Raw genomic sequence first — 21320 nt, 5'->3', positions numbered from 1 at the left:
TCTTCTTCCAAGGCTTCAACTTTTAATTGTTCGTTGGCTAATTGTACAGCTTCGATTTGATCTCGTGACATCTGCTCGACCTCTGACCTCGCTTGCTCCTTCTCTGCGCGAAGCCTGCAATGATAAGATATCTTTGGCACATGAGTGAGATGTCTATTGTGAGCAAAAATATTATGATGTCATCGAATCGTACTTCTCCAATTTTGCTCGATGCTTCTTCAACCTCTTCTGCTCTCGGGATCGCTCACGTTCCGCATCAGAGAACACCCTCCTTGACATCCACCTTGCCTGCTCGTCTGCCCGCCTCCGATCAACCTCCACCACTCCTGGGTGGATCAGAGCTGGAATCGTGGCGAATCCTGCATCAATTGTGGGGGATCATGAAAGAAGCCAATGACAATATCTACAATCTTCATGCTCTACTATCCATGAGGTACAACACATTAGGGCAACCTTCATTGCCAAGCACATGATGTGCTTCAAGTGAATGAATTCAGCAAACGCCTGAATGAGAGCACAAGACTCACTACGTGACATTTTTGAAGTCATCTTCGGAGCATCATGCTGGACTTCAACGTTTTTGTTCATGGGAACAGCAGACTCCACGCCAGCTTCACAGATTGTTTCTCTCGGACATTGAACCACTTCCTTGCACTCAGCTGCACAGATCTGCCTGAAGTAAAGAACATAAGCGCCATCAATTCGAAGCATACTGCGATAATCACCTTTAAACCTGCAGTTATTTCATAGACTGATATAATGAGTTACGAGAATTATTATTTCAAAGTTAAATTTATTTCATGAGCAAAACAGAGCAAAGGTTGAGAAAAGAAATTTTGCAACCACTGGGATGTGCTTCGTGGAAAGCATCCAAGAATTACTCGGCTTAAATTAAATTGTGAGGCAAAACAATTCTGTTCTAAATGGTCTAAACTCATGAATCATAAAAAGGTTTTCTTAACAAATTACCGATAAAAATTATCTGAAAAATTGGAGAAAACATTTTATTTATTTATTTAATTATCAGAAAAGAGGTCACCAAGTGTCTGAAATCAACAAAATGAGGACAGTGATAGAAAGTAGTTGGAATCGACATTCTAGAATCTAGATCAAGCTAATGTTTAAGAGTGTAAGATTGTGAATGTGTTGTTGACAAAACATTGTCAGGCAGGTGTTTATTTACCTTGGAAGGCCTTCAAAATGCACTTTGTTGTGGATAAAGTGCAATGTTTGGGGAAGTTCTTTAGAGGTCTTGTGATTTGAAATGGATCTTGGAGCATCAAATGAATGTAGAGACCCTGAGGTAGAGATATGCTTTGGACAATGCAACATAGAAGTTCTTTGTTTAAATTCAGTTAATTGTTGAAATAACTCAACCCAAATGAAAGAATGAACAACTCATTAGTTGACAACAGTTTAAACATAATTATTTAAGCACACCACAATTTATAGTTTCTTGCACTGAAGTTAGCGCCAAGTCATCAGGTGAATTAAAAGCCGGAACTGTCTCTACAAGAAACTCATCATTGTCGGACATGTCGCCCTGGAGAGAAGAGTTTTCGTGAAATCGGGCCGGTGATTTCTGTTTCAAGTAAAAATGGTGTCAACAGGACTCATATTAATGCGACAACCAATCATGGACTTTTAACAGATCAAAACACGAGCTAACAATGATAAGTAAAATTACATCTCGGGATGCACCCGCTCCCCAAACTCCACCAGGGAGTTCTTTATCCTCATCATGCAGAGGCAGAATTGATCTCTCGGCCAATCTTCTTCTTGTGTTCCGATTCACTTCCACTGACTGTTGGGCATGAACGTCCAACAATGGGTCAACCTGAGGTGGAAAGTTGCAATTTTACAACTTGTCACAATCTTCTATGAAGCACAGCAACTTTCATTCTGACATCACAACTGCTCTCTTTTCCACTTCGACACAAAGCATCAACGTTGCCGCTCCGATCTATCAGGATTGAGTTGATGTTGTACAAGCATCTGTTCTTCTTGGGAGTTGATTTCTCAGCAGCTGATGCGCTCCGACACAGAATCTCCTGCTCCCTTTGCATCTAAACAATAAGCACTGAGAGATAGGTTGAAAGAACTCGCATTCCAATGACTTCAACTTCAACTTCAACAAACAAGATTGACCTTTGCACTCTGAGCATCAGCAAAAACTTTTCCTTGAATTTGTAAGTTTTGATTCACCCGTTTGCAAACTTCCCGCCGAAACTTTTTAAGTTGCTTGCTTCTAGCAGTCGTGCAAGCCTGTAACCTCTTTTCTTCCGTTTGAGCACCCCTCTTGAAATAAACAAATCAATAATACTTTATGGACAATATGAACAGTGAAATAACAGTGTCAGATTCTCTCAGATGACTAGTCCACCAACAGGCCATAGTTGAGAATGCTGCACACAATCGTGCAAGACTCATTACTGCACTTGCTAAATTTTTTCATCTTTAGACCAAGTCATAAATAAAAAAACAACTAAAGCTTCCGAGCACACTAAAATGAGTGCGTCAACAAAAACTGCCATACTTTCCACTGCCATACAACAAGCCATAAAAACGATGTAAGATTATTTTATCTTCAATTAAACCAAACAATGTGGAACTCAACTCACCACGGCTCCATTGGAAGCCGGCGACGATTCCACTTCAATCCAAACTCCATCTTTCACAACTGGCCCCGGTCGTGATCCTATTATACTTAAATTAACCAATGGGGGCTTTTCAAGCTCGGAAGTCAGCATAATCCTAGTTTGTAGGTTTTCTATGTCTGTATCGAAATATTTATTCTGTCTTGTTTATTTTCACCATTTGTGGCATGTGGTGCTAATCTCGCTATAGACTGGTCAAACAAGAAATTCTCTCACAAACAATCAACAGATAGGAAAAAGCAGCACTGCCTGAGGCTTAAAACATGCTGGAAGTAATTACAGTGGCGCTGCAACGATGGAAGGCCAGCATGACAACCAAACCGAAACATGTTTCAACATTTATTCCGATACTGCAACCTAAAAATCGCATTTTTGTACAAAATTGCAGATTTGTTATGCATTGCATCTTACACTTACGGCACTGCTTTGGTAATCATTAGGCTGATATCGCTGTATCGGTAGGCCTATACGTTTATTGTAAATGTTACAAACCAACATAAAAATGACAGAAATTTACAAGTCATTTATACTGTACAAGCTAAAAAACACAAATACGATATGGACGAAAGAGCCACGGGTTGGCCAGGCCTGACCTAGGCTATTAGGCCTAAAGGCTAAACCTACTTAAAATAAACAATTAGGTTCCTATACTGTATTGGGTATAGCCTATTACAAGTTCACAAAGCTTATGGTGGTTAAACCATGATTATTTTGGATATTAAACCCCAGCTACTCAGACTGCGCAATTAATTTTCATCAACCACGCACTTACACTGTAAAAAATCTTTTCTAATTATAAGTCAGTGAGACAATTGAGACTAACTATAAGCCATACTTTTCGTTGCAAGACTAACTATTAGTCTCAATTGTCTCACTGACTTATAATTAGAAAAGATTTTTTACAGTGTAGCCAAGAAAACTTTCCAATCTGGTCCACATTCAGCAACTAGGCTTAGCTCAAGAATGTCATATGAGCACAAGATTCGTCATAAGTAGGAACATACCAAAACAAGACAAACATAGGGTTGGTTGGACCTGAAGAAAAGCTGGGGCTGACTTTACACACCCGATAATTTTAATTAATAGCATTTCTTATTCTACTTTCGAAGTTTCAAAACAACCGCTACGAACAATCAACTGGAGATAAACAAACTGTGTCACGCAACAATGATTTTCAAAGTGATCCGTTACATCGGGTCGGTAGTGGTACCCTGAGGAACAGAAATTATTATTATTATTCACCAGAAAGTTGTGCATAAAAACATTTTTAGCAAAAGCCATCGTTGAGACCTTATAAATGTACTGACCTTTTTGCTATCATAAAAATTACAAAGAAATGTTTTAACGCTTTATCGCGTAAAAACGTCGCCTCCACATTTTTGTTGAGCCGAGTGGTTCGAGCAATGATACTGTGTAGCCTATAGGCAGGGTTGCCATACCGTCCTTATTTATAAGATTTGTCCTTATTTTAAAGGTCCGTGTCTTAGAAAATATGTTTGTCCTTATTTCTAAGAAATGTCCTTATTTTCACTTTTGTCCTTATTTTTAGGGCGGAGGTGGGCACTTTTGTCCTTATTTTGGGCATTTTGTCACCTTTACGATACCATTTTGTACCAAAGAGATACCAAAATTATGAACATGCAGATAGTGTCTTTTTTTTTCTTTTTTTTTTAGGAACATTGGTTGCTTTCTCTTGTTGTACACTGTTTAAGGTGGTATTCCTCGTTCGTTTTCTAGTCGTCCTTATTTTTGAGTTGAGACTGATGGCAACCCTGCCTATAGGCCTATACATGTGTATATAAGTAAGGTACCAAGTGGGGAAAATATGCGCTACAGCACCATTACTTACATTCATATGAATCATCTACAGACATATGAACATGCTGTTAAAAGTAAGAATTGACTTAAGGTCTGAGAAGAAAATCAACCTACTTTGAAGAATGTCGGAAGCTTTAAAACGACATTGAAATGAATTTGACATATTCGAACACAGTCTTTTTTATACAATTTTTTGATATCATTACACTGTGCTGCGTTAATTTTTAGGTTAATAAAGTATTGACGGTTCTTAGTGTACTTTTTGATGCTGAATCCAAAACTGTTATCCGTTTTCTTCAATCAGGTCTAGTTTTTTGGCAAATTGCGTTTGAAATTTTTGACAACTTCAGCTTTCAGCGTTTGCGATTGAGATTTGTGGTGTCATAAAAATGATTTAGTTTTTGAATTAAGTTTTGATGAAACTTCAGTGACATCACAATGAGAAGAACATAACGAATACACCTGGTGCTTGAAAAGTTAAACATCTGAACTTGTTTTTACAGGCTAGTTTAGTGTGCAGTTTAGATGATTTGTTTTTACAGTACAACGAGAAAGTGCAAAAATGATCCAGACAGGTTCTGTTACATATGTGGCAAGGTCACCCTGCGCAGTCGCCAAGCAAAAATTACGCAGTTTGTTAAAAAAGCATATTATGCGTATTTTGGAGTAAAACTAGGCGATCAGGACAAGGCATTTGCTCCGCACATATGTTGTAGAGCATGCGTTGAAAACTTGAGATTATGGAGCCTAAAGAAAATAAAGAGCCTTCCTTTCGGTATTCCTATGGTATGGAGAGAAGGAAAAGACCATGTCACTGATTGTTATTTTTGCATGACCAACTTACAAGGTATGCTGATACTTGCACTGTATGGAGGCATTTTCATTAATTGCTTGATTTAAGAGTAAAAGTGTTCTTTTTCATTTTAGGAATAAACCGGAAGAACAAACAACATGTGAAGTACCCTGATGTTCCTTCAGCCATGAAACCAGTACCACATGGCCCTGGTATTCCTGTTCCAGAACCACCTGGAGAAATAAGTGAAATGGAGTGTTGTTCATCTGCAGCGAGCAAAGCAAGTGAACAAGACACATGGGATGCAGAGCAAAGTACAAGCCAACCGAAGCCTCTTACACAGCTTGAGCTGAATGACCTAAGCCGAGATTTAAATCTCACCAAAGAATCCGCTCAGCTCCTAGGATCACGACTACGTGAGAACAACTTGCTAGCTCCATGCACCACATATTTCTGGTATCGGTATGAAGATAAATAGTTTAGAAAATATTTCAATTATGACGAAGACCATTCCCTAGATGATGTCAAGATGTTTCAGGATTAATATCAGCTTTGGGCATAGTATACAGTTCGGCAGAATGGCGATTGTTTTTGGACTCATCTGTAAAGAGTTTGAAGGTAGTATTACTACACAATGGCAATAAGATTGGTTCTGTTCCTGTTGGACATTCAGTGAAGCTCACTGAATGCTATGAAGACATGAAATACCTTTTGAAATCTCTTCAGTATAGCCAACACAAATGGAAAATATGTGGTGACTTAAAAATGATTTCAATACTTCTTGGGTTACAGGCCGGTTACACTAAACATCCATGTTTTTTGTGTCTGTGGGACTCGAGGGCTGATGATCGCCACTACACACAAATTAGCTGGCTACCCAGAACAAGTTTTACACCTGGTTTTAAAAATGTCAAATTTGCTTACTTAGTTGATCCACAAAATATTCTTTTGCCACCTCTCCACATTAAACTTGGTCTCATGAAAAACTATACCAAAGCACTTGATAAAGATGGCCCAACCTTCAAGTTCTTACAAATGAAATTTCCCCGCATCTCTGAAGCGAAGCTACGAGCAGGAGTCTTTGATGGGCCATAGATCCGTGAGCTGATGAAAGACGAAGGTTTTACTGCACACATGAGTGCAGTAGAAAAAAGAGCATGGACAGGATTTCGAGCAGTAATTTCAAACTTCCTTGGAAAGCATAGAATCCCTGATTATGAAGCACAGGTTAAAGAGCTGCTTGAAAGTTTTCAATCCCTTGGAGCTCGGATGTCTGTGAAAATGCACTTTCTGAGATCTTCCCAACACCACACATAGAAGAAAATCTTTGAAGCAACACTTTTTGTCAGCATAAATCATTTGTATTTATATTGTTATTGCATTTAATGTCGTAATATCATCATGTGCCGCACAACGCTTTCTGTGTTAAGCTATTTTGAACACTTCGTTTTTATTTCACACATTGATGTTTGCAAGTATTTCACATTTAAAACACATTTGTGATGTTAAGTGTTTACGTGTCTATAATGTAACATATTAACTTCTACTTTTAGGTTGAGCGCCGTTGAACAAAATTATGTGTTAGGAAGCTTTCTTGGTTAGTTGTAAGTGCCTTTATTTCAACTGTGTCATTATATTTTTGTAGTATTTAAAATGGCTGTCATTGCAAAAACCTTACATTCAAATAAAAATACCATCTTGCGAAAATTGACAACATGCATGACCAATTAAGCTACCCCAGAAATTAGTTTCTTTGTGCACAATAACGACCAAAGCTAGCATAATTAAATATGTGATAGAAAAAAAACTTGACCTGATTGAAAAAAACTGGTTGCATTTTTGAGTTCAGCGCAAAAAATCGATTCAGAAACAGTTAAAACATCTTTGACCTATGAAAAAAAATTTTCAAACGCAGCACAGTGTTATCAACTCGACATTCGAGAATAATTCTTTCAAGTTTCTCAGCCCAGGAAAACTTTTCCTCAGCTTTGAATTTTTTGGAAGGGACGTGAAATAATGTGTAGGCTATTGTGGTGACAATCAATATACAGGCTCTTTTCCTAATCAACTTCACCCTGTTCCAAATAAAAACAAGTTGCACATGCACAAAGAAAAGCGTTGACCTGCACAGTTGTATGGCGATTGCAAAAAAATTGATAATTGACGCTTTTTAATAAGCGATAGTGTGTTCTCTGGCTAAGAAAATGTGCCATTTAAAAATGCGCGTGTTGTGTTCTCTGGCTATAGGCTACATAGCTGTCCAGTAAAACTATGACACGCATCCGTGTGGTAGAGTAACATACTTTTCAAGAGGTTGTAGTAGGCTGAAGATATACCGGCCTACTTCTTTGCCTATGCAGTGGTCGGTGCCACCCAAATATCACAAATGTTTTCACTTTTAACTTCAACCCACCTTTGCGTGACCTTCCGTGTTTATGCGTTGGGTTTGATTAACCAGTGTCATGCGCACGTGTTACCATTACCCAGAAGCTAGCATTTAGCTGTAAGCTTTTATTTTGCCCAAATCAAAGTGTTATTTGGAAATCTGTTCTAGAAAGAGAATGTTTTGGTGAAAATATGCCACTAAGCAAAAGCTTTGATGGGAGCGAGTGACTTCAGCAAACATGCTCGAGAAAACTAACATGACACTAAGAAAATGGAGATTTTGAGGATTTATAAAGAAGGTTATGATTTGGAAGTTAGATTATTTTTATTACACCAGAAGAAGCAAGCTTATGTTTGCGAAAGCTCATGTAGAAGATTCAAAAATAAAGTTAACCTTAAGAGTGCCAACTTACATCTTATTTTTTATAAGAATAACTTATAAGCTGGACAAAGTAGGCCGAATGAATACATATAAGGCGCAACTTGTTTTTTAACACATACAAGGATAAGATTATCGCAGGCGAGTTCACATCTTGTTTGGACTGTGGCACCTTGCACTTTTTTATGATAATAATTAATCAATCATTTCACGCAATGTTCGCGAAGTAGTTTACAAAAATTCAAGTAACTTACGGCAGAAAATATAAATTGAACCATCAAAAGTAATTTAAAGTGTCGGCTTAAAACGATCTACGTTGTATGCTACAGTAGGCTGTGCCATTTGACATTTGACAATATGGAGACCTATCAGTTTCAAAAAAGGTGGATGATGCTATTAATAGCCCATTTGTCAGCATCTACGTGAACAAAGTTGTAATTTGCAACCAATGCGGCAGTATGCACGGTAGCCATGTAGGCTTATGCGTCTACACAGAACGTGAGGTTGAAGTAGAAGTTCTTTTAGAAATGCTGGTTTAAATCCCAGTTGTTTACATCGCTTGAGTGTACGTTGGGTGCAAGGAATGGACCGGTACGCAGGTGGATGGGTTCAAATCGTTGATAACGGTTCGGAGAATTCTTCTTGACTTCGGCCGTACCTTGTTGACCCTGATGAGCATGGGAAACGCAAGGGGCATTTCTACGCCAACGTTCTGCTCGGACCATTGTGCACAATGGATTTTCTGAAAAGCAGTTTATGAAATGAACTAAGATCGCTTAATGTTGCCCGTGTGGATAACTTATATAGGTTATTTGTGCCCGCTGGAAATCATACCAGGCCTGGTTGACCAATTCCAACAGCATAAACGATGCAGGCACTTACTTGGCTTAAATCTTTTCGGCCGCATAATTCCAAAGCTGATATCAGCTGACGCAGGCGCCAGCGGTCGGTTGCGTGTTTCTCTAACCACGTCATAAGTATCTGTGACGTAATAATTCTTTAATTTATAAACGAACCTGTAAATCGATTACATGTAGAAAATCTGCAATAACGGTTGTTTATGTGTCGGGTGTGCTTCTATAGGTCACGATTACGTTATAAAGCTTGTCGGTGAAACAACTGCTCTGCTATTACAAGCACAAGGAATTACAAAGAAAGATTTCTTGTTTCTGTCAACATTAGTGTTTTCGACGGGCGCAAGCTCCTTCCTAGTTAGACCAAGGTTAAGTCCTAGCAGTACCCACTCATACCCGATGTAGCGACTCAAACGCCTCATCACCGTTTCGCCTAAAATATCGAATTCCTCCTGCACAAAAGTCAACTCTTCTTTAGTATTTAGGTTTATAATGTTGTATATTTTATACATAGAATAACATTCACGTCTTCATTTGCTGCAGCCGATTTCTTATCTTGTTCTGATGTGTCATGTGGTTTATTGACAGGATCCATGACTCTATTTCGGTTTTCGTCGTTGTCCTGAGAAGAAAATGAATCACTTTAAAACTTCGTTGTGGTGCTGACCGTTGGATTTGGCGACCGTTTTGCTAACCAGTAACCTTCACTCGTATACTTTCATAATCAATCTAACAGGGACCCTAAAGTTTAGGGTTCAGGGCCTAAACGAAAATAGTCTTATTTGTAAAATATAACATGATGACAGCAAGAGCACTTTTTCTGGTATTTCCTTACAAACAAAAACCGACACCAACTGCGACTTAATGCTGACTTCTTTGAACCGGTTTCTATTTGTGCCTCAATATATCGGCAGCATCAGGAAAAATATCGTGTCTGTCAGCTGTAAGAGCTAAACGATTAATTTCTTTCTTCAACTGAACAAAACAACAGCAAAATAACTTTTTCCTATTCCAAAGATAACTGGAATCGATGTTAGATCGTCGCTGAGAAATTGAAGATATTTGCTACTTAATGTTTTACCTGTTAGGCTGATGTCAAATATGTCGTATCTTCTTTCATATAATGCCAAGTTATAATGAAGCCCGATCCAATATTTCTTAGCAGCCAAAGTTTATAATATTGGACTGTTGTGGGTCATAAAGCCTGATTACTTACAAAGCAATCGTATTAATTCAATTTGCTCTTGTACAACCTTGTCCCAGTCATCTGATATCAACATCGCACGATGCCTTCATTGTTTGACAAACAAAAGCGTATTACACTATGACGAGTTCAACATGTACAAGTCACGCGCTCAAAAGTCGAAAAGCGCTTGGACAATCGACATATTATTACATCACAAAAATTCACATAAGTATATCTGCGTATTAACTTCTGAACGCTAATTGCTATAAATTCTTAAGTTGATTTCTTTGTCACTACTTGCGATAAAGTTGGACATTGTTCATCTGCGATGGCAATGAAGGAGAGCCACCAAGGTAATTTATTGCTACTGGTCCGTGTAGCATTGTGCTGCATCTTTTAATTATAAGTTAGAATGTACAATTTGTCTATTTATATGTATATATGTGAGATTTACTCAGTCTGTCTTTGTGCAAGTCACAAATGGGAAAGGCGGTTTGTGAGTTGCACACCGGTGTAAATGTGCCACGCGGAGGATGAAGGTCTAATTAACTCTATTCGTATATCGTCGTCCTATAGCCTGCCTGGATCCTATCGTTTGATGAAGAGAAGTTCAACTTCTTAACCCTATCCATACCGGGCTCGTGACTTTGCCATTTTCACTAGGTGTGGCCGACTCCGCACACACATTTTCAATCGTTAATTACTCGAAAACTATACGTCGTAAACTGATCGGATTTTGACAGGTTTGTAGCAAAAACATCTGGTTTCCTGTATACATCATAATTGTAAAACTAAAGGAAGTGAATTTAGTGTAAATTAAGTATTTCCACAAGTGATACATTTCTAGAAATTTTTCTTGTCACGCCGCGCCCCCGCTGTGCGGAAAACTTTTCTTGTCATGCCCGTGCCACAAAAATGGGATTTTATCCCTGGGATGGCGTGTTTTTATTTTCACCATGCAACGTGGATAATGACATCTCCTAATCATGGCCTCGACGTTCCTTCGATTTATGCTGCAGCCTTCCATGTTGTAGCACCACTGTAAGTTACACATTGCATGTTTAAGCCCTGACAACTTTGCCGCTTGCCCCATCCGTTCATTGTTTGACCATTCTACAACGAAGTTAGCGCCATACTTTCCCGTCCGCGCAGTTATCGGGGAAAAATGAACGATATAATAGAAAGTTGCAAAGCATTTGGCCGCGCTGTTATACGCTGGACTACGTTTAAACACGATGTCCTGGAGTGAGATATGAATACTATTGAGCCAATTCATGTTCCCGGGTAGACAGTGCGCATGCGCGTGCCAGCAATCTTCAACAAGCCACGCCAATTGACTTGCCAGCCTTATTTTCTTGACCATCTATCGTCGATAAGGTTGGGCAGCTGCATAGACATCAAACGTGATTGAAAATTGATCATATTTTTGCATTTAACCGCAATAAGGCTTTAAAAGATAATGGCAACAAGATTAGTACGTCAAGAAGATATTGCAAAGATGCTAATTTTAAAATGCTAAAACATGAACTATGTTGTTGCGGACCACTTTGCACATACTGCGACCGATAAAGCATAGAAAACTGCATATAGTGAGTTGTTGTACCGCTGCAACAAAGGTACCGTCATGGGCGAAGTGCTGCGATGTTAGTTATAGCCGGACAACTCGTGAAATTATAAGTCAAGGCAAATACAACGACCCCAAGTCACAATAAAATATTCACAAGATACGAATAAACACGATGATAACAAGGTGAACTCAATTAACCTTTCGTTCATGATTGCTAGAATTAAAAGATCCAAGCACGTAGTACGTAAAATGGAGGCTGCGACTCGTTCAACCGCACAAGCGATAACGCAGTGCAGGTATCGTTGGCTCACAGCTGGCGGCTCAGCAATTCGTTGACGTCGATGTTGCAGGGAGCGAAGCAGTCCAGGCTCTCGTCGTACTCCATACCGCCTCCAGCGACATCTTGTGGCGGGTGGTAGTTGTTGACACTTGACCCCATGTCAGGCCTGTTCGGCAAGAACAAGGAGAAGTCGATTATGACGAGTGAAGAAACACCAAGAAGGGTGCTCTACAGCAGGCTACTTACATGTCATACTGCAAGCCAGCGTGATGCCCGACCGGTGTTGGGCTGTGCATCGAAAGTTGGGACTCGTAGCTGCTGGCGGGGGTGCCAGGTGCACTGTGCTCGCCCATAAGACTCATGTGCCTGAGGTGAGTGCAAAAATTTAAAGCGCTTACACGGACTAAGCATCGACTTGTTTGAATCTTTCAACTTGTAAAGATTCTTGGAATATTCCTGAGTTGTTTGTGGGGAATTGAATTTTCGAAACATTTATCATTGAATAACCCCAAAACGTTGCAACTTAGATAAATTGTTTTCAGAAGCGCAAGAAATTATGTAAAATGTGTGTTTCAAGAACGATGACGTCATTTGAAGGGAGGCAGGTCAAAGAATGGCTACAAGTTGTGTTCGGGGATAATTGCACGACAAATATAATTATGACGAACAAGCACTCACGGGTGGGGAATGTTGACGGTCTGCTTGATCTCAGCTCTGACGTATCCATCAGGTTGAGCTGCGGAAGAAGAAATTTTAGCAGCGTTCTCTCATTGGACAATTGAACGGAGATAGCACTCACGTGATCCGCTCATGGGCTTGTTGTAGTACTGGCCGAACACCTCGTCCTTGACTTGTGTGCTGTCATCCACCTTGCAAATATACATCAACTGGTCCAGGTCCTTGATGCGGTCTGCCAGAGACCTTATCCCGTAATCCCGCAGCGTCTGTGGCTGAAGATTCCACACTTTCAGGATCCCTGCGTCACAAAAATAAACTCAACTAAGGCTGAGATTGAGGAAATTACGTCATATGATTGAAATATTGCAGGAATAAACATTTCCGGTTTGAGCAGATAAACACAAAAGGCATATTTCGCGTTGCGCCAGCATTTCAAAACACGCCAGTACGGTTCCTATGGTCGGTGCGCTTTGGCATCTGAGGCGCGACAAATCTCATACGTGGACAAGTCGATTCTATAATTGACTTGGAACCCGCGAGCAGTGTCTGGTACAACAACAAAGGACTAAACAATTCACTTAATCACCTTTGTCGGACTCAGCTACCCAGGCGATGGTGAGTCCGGCAATTTCAGAGTCAGAGTATCGGAGCAGGAAAGTTGCCGGCGACTTGGAGAGAAGTTTCTCTTGAGACTCAGCTTTCCCGATGAAGCCTATGATTGCTCTGTGACAAATTTCATTTTCTAAATAGGGTTATGACGTAATAAGCTTAATTATTGACCTATCATTATCTATTGGAGTTAACATTTCTTGATGACTTCAAGCATACAGAGGACAACTACCCGTCGTTCCAATGCTGCTGCAGATGCTTGCTCTTGGTGAGCTCCATGACGCCGTTGAACCACTGCCAGAAAGTGAAGTTGCGGTTCGGCAGCGGCTCCCGGTTGAACTGGGCCCACGATATGTGTTTGTCAGAGTTACTTGGTACGTTGTGGCCTGCAAATTACCTTGTTAGGAATCAGCGCATGCGCAGAAATATGATGAAAACTTACGGAATACTTTATAGGCGAGATACTGTTTGGCTTGCGGGGACAAGCCACGGGGGCTGTGGCACTCGTGCTTCCATTTATAATCCAACGTCTCAATCAGCTTGCACCACGGCACCTTGTCCGGGATTTGAAACGGAATGCGCCCCTGTCCACAGTTGAAAGCAACTACGTCACTCAGGTCATTTGAGGACAAAGGTTGCAAAATGACGCAGACATAGTTTTACATAATTATTATCAAACATTAACAATAGAGTCGACACAGTGGCTACAAAACATGCAATTAAGCGCAATGACTTCTACGCTGTCACGTAAATTAAAAACTAATTGTCACTCGCGACCACATTAATTGGCTATTGTGACGTAAGAAATGGTTTAACGTCAACAAATGCGAAATTCTGGTCTAATCATTATTTGCCAAGTGACAAAATCTAAGCAAGCATTCGCTATTAGCATTGTCACATCATAAAGCCATTTATAACAGACAATTATACAACACAAAACTAAAACAAGTTGATTTTGAATCTTACATAAGTTTAGTGGTCAATAGTGTGACGTCATTAATGCAATTATCATGCATTATTACATAACCACAACAGTATATTTGGAAATTTCAAATTGAGAAATATTTGGTTGGTCATGCTTCAAGCGGAACGGTTCTAAGATAACTTACAAACTGGTGCTGTAACTTCAACGTGATCAGGATACTTAATTTTAAATCAATATGACACTGGTGGTACACTTATGCCTAGCGTTAATTATTATCAGATTTCAATGAAGACATGCTGCTACTGACAAAATTCAGCGAGTAAGCTGAAGCTTCATTTACAGCTTGAATTAAATTTCTTTCATCTCCCAGATGAAATCAAAATTGATGATTAGAAATGTCAAATTATTCTTGAGAATTAAAACAAGTGAAAGGATTTTGTGGGGTTGATTGGAACACGGCACGACCCATACCATGGTACCTGGTGTGAGAATGCATTGTCCCATAGCACTGTGCCTCTAGCGTTACATTCCTGGCTGACGTTAACTATCACCACAACTGGTAGTGAGCAAGCATGGGGCTGCAAATAAGAGAAGTGTTTACAAAGGCAAAGTTAGAGGTACCTGCTCTGCAAATGCGTTATCCCACAAAATGCTGGCGGCTGCGTTGGCTTCCTGGTTCCCGTGAACTATGACCACGACCGGCAGTGAAAGGGTCTACAGCCACAAACAATTATCAGGGATTCGATGACCTACTTATGGCTGCTTTTACGCGAGCTGCTTACAACTGCTCGTAGTATGGTTACATGTTGGAGTGCTCTCACACAAACAAGATTCAATACACGATATTACAAGAGCAAACCGCAGCATAAACAGATGATCTACGTCGTAGATAGCAGACGTCTCACCCGAACTTGGAAGACCAACTCGTTGCCCCCAACACTGAACCTGGACTGGAATAGAATCGTGAATTTCTCCTCAGTCACCGACTCGGCCCCGCGCTTGTCCGATCTTTTTATTCGACGAAGTGACTGCAGAGCACAGGTCGGAGTCACATAGAGTCGGTTGCTATTGACGACGCAGCACTCACCATGTTCCTGAAATTGACGCTGAGGATGCCGGATTGAGGATGGTACTCCATCACGCTCTCCGGGTTCAAGATCTCTCCGCTCATCTCGCTGATACTGCGGACCAACATACTATCACTCGTATAATACAGAACGTTGTGTCAGTGGTGGACATGTTTCATGTAATAAAGTTATTCGACGTGGGTTATCACAAGCTGCAGACGTCCTACCTTCTGCTGGAGTCATTCTTCAGGAGAGCTTTAGCTTGGTTCTCGCTGATGATGCTCGCTTTCACGGTTGGTGGGTTCATGTGCACGTTGAGCTTCCCGCCGACCAGCAAGCGGATCGTTGCGCCGAATCGGGTCTGTGTCTTGAGAACCTGAGGAGGCTGCTTTTCTATAATGAAGGTGCTGAAAGAAAAGATATAAAATGCATGAGTCGTGGAAGCTTAAAATAGCAGCAGCATATTAGAAGTGGTTGTACTTGGTGACGAGCGTGGATAGAAGTGCGGTGATGGTGGAATTAAGCTCAGGGAGCTTGTCATGTCCTGAATTGTTGATGGGAAGTTGCTGACGTTGCATCTCCACTCTCTTAATCTGCTGACGATTCTGCCAAATTATCTCGGCCAACTGCTCGCACCTGCAACAACGATAGATTCAAAGAAGACGAATAAACCTCAATGAAGCTCCGTCAAGCACTTGGACGACCTACCACCGCTGCAACTGGTCAAGGTTGTTTTCATGTTGAACGCCGTTGTAAGCAAGTGCTTGGGACCTCTTCCACTTGAGTAATTCCTCGTCTAATATCTGACCTTGAAGCTGGGTAATGTGTGAAAATGTTTCTTCATGTCTCGTTGCAAGACCCTGTAACACCGCACCCTTCGTAACTAGTCACAATTCCCTTCTGTCATTATATGAACAAATTGTGACACACCAGCTTGAGATCATATCTAAGCTTATTGTGATGCAACATTATGTGAGATTGCACTTATGTGTTTGCCCCACATTATATGCTGGTCACATGATCGATCACGAATACGAACCGAACGAAGTTGTTGGAGTTTTTGGGCTTCGGCTCGGAGCAGTTTGTCGATTTCCTGCTGCTTTCGAGTGAGTTGAGGTTCAAGCTGTATCCTGGTCTGGTCTGTCGGAGCCAACTGTTGGATCTGTTGCAGGTCAGCTGGTGACAAAACAGCAAGTTCTCATTGTTTTCATCGACGTTAATTGAAATTTTTGTTTTCACAAATTGTGGAGCAGTCTTAGTTTCGAACCCGGGTGAAAAGTGTTAAATAAAATGCAGTTAATGAACTATTGAAAATGACAAAAAGTGGAACAAACATGAAATTTTCAGGCTGTCCTGGTAGTTTATGACGAAATATTCCTGCTTTGACTGCAGCTTCCTCAGGTCGTTCTCAGTGTTCCTGGTCATGGCGGCGAGTCTCTCCAGCTCTCGGTTAATGTGCATCGTCTTCTCCGACTGTTGGTTGTTCCTCACTTGCATGCCTCCATCCACCATCTGCATAGACATCACATTAAACTGATACGTTGCGATTGATTTGCATGCAACAATAGAAAATGACTCACAGAGTTTGCATTTTGAACAAGTCTGGTTTCAAAAGAAAGGATTTTCTTCACAGTACGGACCAGCTCTAAAGGTGCGGGCCCGTAAACGTTCTGTGGACGATATCAGTTGGGAAATGTCTCTCAAATTTATAAGTGACACAAACAATCATGTTGTTCTCGCAATGACAAGAACCATGCAACTGCTCTTAATTACCAGGAATATGAACTAATGACTAATTACCAGGAATATGAACTAATGACTAATTACCAGGAATATGAAGTATATGAATAATTCTAACTTTGAAGTGCGTGGCAATTTCACTGAAGTGGAGACGTTGCAGGAAATCTTTTCCTTCTGTGAGTTGGTCACATTGCCTCTGGATCTCACCCAGGAATGTTTCGAGGATGAACTTAGCGTGGGGCTCATCATTAGGGATATTATCGGGGTCCAACTGGTCCCTAAGCAAGCATAAGTTCATAAAACAAATGGGACATGATCGATATTGATTTAAACTGATGACAATTTAATTGTGGAAGGTTGAAGGTTGTGACAAATATATGAAAGCGCACATAATATAGCTGAAGTTCAAACACAGAGCACTCACCAGTTTTGTCTTTCTATGATGTCGGCAAAGTAATGTCGGAATTCAATAGGAAAGTGCGGTCCATACAAATTCTGGATTTGCCTCAAAGAATCACCCTCAAGCTCTCGAACTTTTGCCCACAGAGACATCCCTTGCTGGCTGCCAGTAAAAGACGAGGCGTGAAGTTGGTCTAAAAACAAAAATATCATTATGCACGTCGACACTGCATGAAATACATGGAAACATATAACACATTTACATATATGCTGCATGTACGGTATATTGCACACTGTATGTATAAGGTAAAATATTAGACGTCACATTAAAATCTCGGAGCGGAGAAAAGCAAAAATTAACATGAGATTATGAGACCTATGCCAGTGTCGGGGAACTCCTGTTTAATGCTGACATTGTTGTAGTTATGACCAATATCACCAGATGGTATTTGGCTGTGAAACTGAAGCATCGTACAGATATGTGAAGCAAGCAGGCAAGTCCCAGTATATCACCCTGATAACACACAAGTTCAAGTACATCTGCCCTATACCACTTCTGCAACGCTGTGATCTGTTCAACGGAGAGACATGAGCTGAGAGCTGGCCAATATGTTGTTAATCATCACAGCATAGAAATCTACGTATTGAATATGCTGCTTGCAGTGGACCTCACACTTCCAGCTGACTGCCATGATGCTAAATTAAGCTCATGTGGCTGCGTCACATGCTGTGCCGCAAAATATTCCCGACAAAACTGTGAGACACTTAACACGCAAGCTGCTTGCGTTCAGAACACGTCATCAATGTAACAAATTTCCGATATCAAGTCACGTTGTTGGGCATATTATGACGTATGGGCGGTTGCTTGTCTGCTCTACATAAACATCCCTCCCAACTCATAGCACCTTTCATCAGGGCGAGGTTCCTTGCGTGGAATTCCTGGCTGTATCATATGAGCGTTACGGTCACTCACTTCACCACAGATGCGATGGCGTCTGGAAGAAAGTACCGCGCGCTTACCAACCGCACCAAGCGTTAATTCTCGACAAAACTTAATAAACAGCCGCCGTAAAGCTTTCAACAAACTCATTCGACGGTAATCGCTGGCTGGGCTGAGTCCATTCTTTGGGCGACTACCGGGATTCCTGTGGAAATCGAACGAGAATGATCGAGTTTCGGTTGAGATCTGCGTCGCTGATTTCCACAAGAACGCGATGAAAATGTGCGCGATAATTTTAATCGACTCGTCGGTCGCTCCGGTTCAAGCAGGTGCGTATGGGCCTTAAGGCAAGAACATTTCAGCGTGAAATAAAAACATTCAACTAAAATATTATCAACACAATTTGACCAAGTTTAATTAAAGTCGCAAAACAAGTGCTCACAGCGCGAGGCGAAGTGAGCGATAATTGTGTGATAAGCTTTGGCCGGGAACATGAACGCCGGTCCACGAGCTGTTGTTGTGCTCATATCAACACGAGGTAGGCCTGATCGCGAAAGCTCTCAACATACTTTTATGATAAATTAAATCGCGTTAACCCGGCCAGGCATGAACCGAAGTCTGTTGCCTTCACATCACCAACAAGTTCAATGTGGCTACAAGTGGTCATGGCCTTTGCCGCATTTGTTAAGACGAAAGTTGCTAAGCCGAACCCTATCCTTCCACCAACCGAGTTTAACCTTCAGCTTAAACCAAATCGCTTTATGACCGAACTATCTGCCATTCTTTCTCCACCTTCACTTAATATTTTGAACAAAGCATTTTGTCGATGAAATAATGTCGGAATTTTCTTTGCTCCGAACAACGGTTCCTACTTCGCGTCCAAGCTCCAGCGAGACAATTCATCATTTAATGTCGCCACAACGCGGCACTTACGGCAAATAGGAAAGCGCTGGAAGGTTAAATTACATCCTTAGCAAGTCAGCATCGAATTTCATCGACAACCCAAGCAGGGTTGTAGCAGGTTAATTAAAGCGTCGGCTCACAACTTGCCCACACAAGGACAGACATCAGTTGACTGCGATCAAGTGGTACTGACCACTGTTGAGCTCTGCGGCCGCATTTAGGAAAGTTGATAAACATGCAGATGCTGTCTTTCATATTTCGCTTTGTCATTGGACAGAACGTGGCAGGAGTCTGCAGCGTAACGTGGTCACGTCGACAGTTTTAAAAATACAAAGTGAAGCAATTTACATTCAGCATCTCATGGCGGCTTTGCACGACAAAAACTCCACCACGTTTCTTTATTTAATTTAGCGCAGCATTTATGGTCAAGCCTAATGACGTGCAAGGAGCCATTAAATGCGTCTTAATCGAAGTGAACGCAACAATTTTATGAACAAAATTTCCTAAGTTCTTCTGACTAACTTCCTCGCATTACTCGAAGCTGAATTCACAACAGAGCGGGGTGAGATTCGCCGTCGCCAACAGCAACGCGCACGTCGCTCTGGTCGGTCGCGAAATGATCAAACTACGAGCGGACTGAGTGATGCGAAAGAAAACATGAATAACATCCATCAATCACAATCTTAGGCGCTGTTTACGACACACGTGACGTGCGTACTTAATGACGTCTCACACAGAGGATGACTCCACCATCAAACTTATTTCTATAACATTAGACCAGGATTGGCAAAAACTAAGATCACTTTAATTCTAAAGTTGTGGTCGGTCAAAATGTAGAGGCCACCACTATTTCACAGGACAAATTCGTACGTTCGAAGCCAGTTTTCACAGTTTATTGTGAACTTAACTTAAATGTTATACTGCAGTGATCTAAAACTAACCTAAATCTACCTTCTATTGCAAATCTAACTCCAATAAAAACTTAAGTAAGCAACTTTTTGCATATAGCTATTCCTGACCCAACCGCCTATCTTTAACAACAGGCAGCGCGACCTACTTAAGTCACCTCGAAATGTACATCTTTGCATAAAACTGAGCTGACTTTTGCTGAATCACGTCAAAAATAACTTTGATACCGCAGTAAAATTTAATGGAAACAGCTTCAAATGATTCTTTCTCCAGCATCTGAGCGAGATGAGATCAAAGGTCTGGGACTTGAATTGATAATTAATTGGTAAATAAGAGAACAATATTTTCAAGATTCCATAAACTTGGAATTCTCCCAAAACGTGACCGACATCTGCAAGTTTCGAGGTGGATGACGTCATAGGAGTAAAAAGCTGCCGCCAAAGAACTGCACTGTCGCGACCGCATCGACACAAGACAATTATGACGATGCTATAACGCCAAAGATTCAGAAAAGTTTAACTTTATAAGAAGACTCTATTATCGAGAAAAGCGGTTGGAATTGCAACAGTGAAGTTTCTGAGATCAGCAGATTTTACAACGTAGAGTTTGTCGCAAAATGGCAGACAACACTGCTTTTAGTTGGCACCATGCCAAGCTGCACGTTTCTAAAATAGAAATAAAAAATTTTGTGATATGGCAGGAACTTTTCCCATCTGTGCGCGGCACGTTTCTATCGCAGAAAAATATTCTCGGCTTATTTCTAGAACATCTCTGTGCAAAAGCTGGTCACGGTGCAGTCAACACGACTTCAGAAGTCGACTAAAACTTCGTTAGGCAACGACCTACCTTGTCTTGCTGGTTCCAATGTTCAAGGAGCTGCTATGATGACGTCGTTGTGGATAACTTACCGCTACATACTTTAACTTTTAAGCACAATCATAATTCAAGTTCATATAAAATCTAAAACAAAATTTACATTATTAGGTCACTGCGTTAATAATTAGGCAAATGTAACAACGATAATTTCTGGGTTTTGACTGGAGCAGGAAGTGCTTTGAGGTGAAGCTGGATTCTGCAATGCGTGCTACACCAAGCGAAGATCGAAACTTTAAAGGTACACCGGATGGTGGCGCCAGCAAACAAGACCCACTGATGTACAGCATTGAAGCAATTTTCAATCATCAGTTGCTTGAACACACCACCTGCTCGTCCGCTTAATATTCGCTTTTTC

The 21320-nt window shown here is 40.9% G+C and overlaps 4 protein-coding genes across 7 annotated transcripts in view; 1 reads left to right on the top strand and 3 right to left on the bottom strand.

The window, feature by feature from the left end:
* Positions 1-3441, bottom strand: part of LOC143470871 (uncharacterized) — a gene marked incomplete in the record, with an annotated part of 4752 nt that extends 1311 nt beyond the window's left edge. The window contains 9 exon segments of the mRNA XM_076969158.1: positions 1-114; positions 194-359; positions 528-673; positions 1184-1298; positions 1441-1582; positions 1688-1837; positions 1908-2066; positions 2149-2298; positions 2622-3441. Of these exon segments, the coding sequence (XP_076825273.1) occupies positions 1-114; positions 194-359; positions 528-673; positions 1184-1298; positions 1441-1582; positions 1688-1837; positions 1908-2066; positions 2149-2298; positions 2622-2750 (1271 nt within the window).
* Positions 3442-4086: 645 nt separating this feature from the next.
* LOC143471044 (uncharacterized) lies at positions 4087-7191 on the top strand. Its single transcript, XM_076969372.1, has 2 exons — positions 4087-5322; positions 5403-7191. The coding sequence occupies exons 1-2, from the start codon at positions 5001-5003 to the stop codon at positions 5744-5746; spliced, it is 666 nt and encodes a 221-aa protein (XP_076825487.1). The 5' UTR covers positions 4087-5000; the 3' UTR covers positions 5747-7191.
* Positions 7192-7887: 696 nt separating this feature from the next.
* On the bottom strand, positions 7888-10119 carry LOC143470626 (uncharacterized). 2 transcript variants are annotated; one of them, XM_076968877.1, is made up of 6 exons: positions 9968-10112; positions 9722-9827; positions 9413-9508; positions 9183-9338; positions 8915-9013; positions 7888-8774 (listed from the first exon to the last, which is right to left on the bottom strand). In XM_076968877.1, the coding sequence occupies exons 3-6, from the start codon at positions 9479-9481 to the stop codon at positions 8583-8585; spliced, it is 516 nt and encodes a 171-aa protein (XP_076824992.1). In that variant the 5' UTR covers positions 9482-9508; positions 9722-9827; positions 9968-10112; the 3' UTR covers positions 7888-8582. The 2 variants fall into 2 exon arrangements, with proteins under 2 accessions (XP_076824992.1, XP_076824991.1); XM_076968876.1 differs by lacking the exon at positions 9722-9827 and having other exon boundaries at positions 9968-10119.
* Positions 10120-11476: 1357 nt separating this feature from the next.
* LOC143470232 (signal transducer and activator of transcription 5B-like) lies at positions 11477-21077 on the bottom strand. Of its 3 annotated transcripts, none has more exons than XM_076968223.1 (19): positions 20936-21077; positions 17363-17531; positions 17057-17216; positions 16779-16868; positions 16533-16710; positions 16238-16374; positions 15907-16058; positions 15679-15834; positions 15426-15605; positions 15219-15312; positions 15037-15159; positions 14611-14709; positions 13649-13790; positions 13439-13592; positions 13184-13320; positions 12719-12895; positions 12598-12655; positions 12166-12285; positions 11477-12085 (listed from the first exon to the last, which is right to left on the bottom strand). In XM_076968223.1, the coding sequence occupies exons 2-19, from the start codon at positions 17488-17490 to the stop codon at positions 11947-11949; spliced, it is 2424 nt and encodes an 807-aa protein (XP_076824338.1). In that variant the 5' UTR covers positions 17491-17531; positions 20936-21077; the 3' UTR covers positions 11477-11946. The 3 variants fall into 3 exon arrangements, with proteins under 3 accessions (XP_076824338.1, XP_076824335.1, XP_076824337.1); XM_076968220.1 differs by lacking the exon at positions 20936-21077 and adding an exon at positions 17714-18084; XM_076968222.1 differs by lacking the exons at positions 14611-14709; positions 20936-21077 and adding exons at positions 14753-14845; positions 17714-18079.
* Positions 21078-21320: the final 243 nt, after the last annotated feature.

The sequence above is a fragment of the Clavelina lepadiformis genome, chromosome 9 (assembly GCF_947623445.1).
Source record: "Clavelina lepadiformis chromosome 9, kaClaLepa1.1, whole genome shotgun sequence".
NCBI lineage: Eukaryota > Metazoa > Chordata > Ascidiacea > Aplousobranchia > Clavelinidae > Clavelina > Clavelina lepadiformis.
This window is presented reverse-complemented; position numbering and strand designations above follow the sequence as displayed.

Coding starts and splice junctions, on each gene's coding strand:
- LOC143470626 (XM_076968876.1), bottom strand. CDS start 9,481: ATGGATCCTGTCAATAAACCACATGACACATCAGAACAAGATAAGAAA. Junction 9,014..9,182: donor GAAACAAGAAATCTTTCTTT/GTAATTCCTTGT, acceptor ATTACGTCACAG/ATACTTATGACGTGGTTAGA. Junction 8,775..8,914: donor GCCGAAAAGATTTAAGCCAA/GTAAGTGCCTGC, acceptor ACTGCTTTTCAG/AAAATCCATTGTGCACAATG.
- LOC143471044 (XM_076969372.1), top strand. CDS start 5,001: ATGATTTGTTTTTACAGTACAACGAGAAAGTGCAAAAATGATCCAGAC. Junction 5,323..5,402: donor TTGCATGACCAACTTACAAG/GTATGCTGATAC, acceptor TTTTCATTTTAG/GAATAAACCGGAAGAACAAA.
- LOC143470232 (XM_076968220.1), bottom strand. CDS start 17,807: ATGCTTCAGTTTCACAGCCAAATACCATCTGGTGATATTGGTCATAAC. Junction 13,321..13,438: donor CAGCAGCATTGGAACGACGG/GTAGTTGTCCTC, acceptor AATTTGTCACAG/AGCAATCATAGGCTTCATCG. Junction 12,896..13,183: donor GGTAGCTGAGTCCGACAAAG/GTGATTAAGTGA, acceptor TTTGTGACGCAG/GGATCCTGAAAGTGTGGAAT.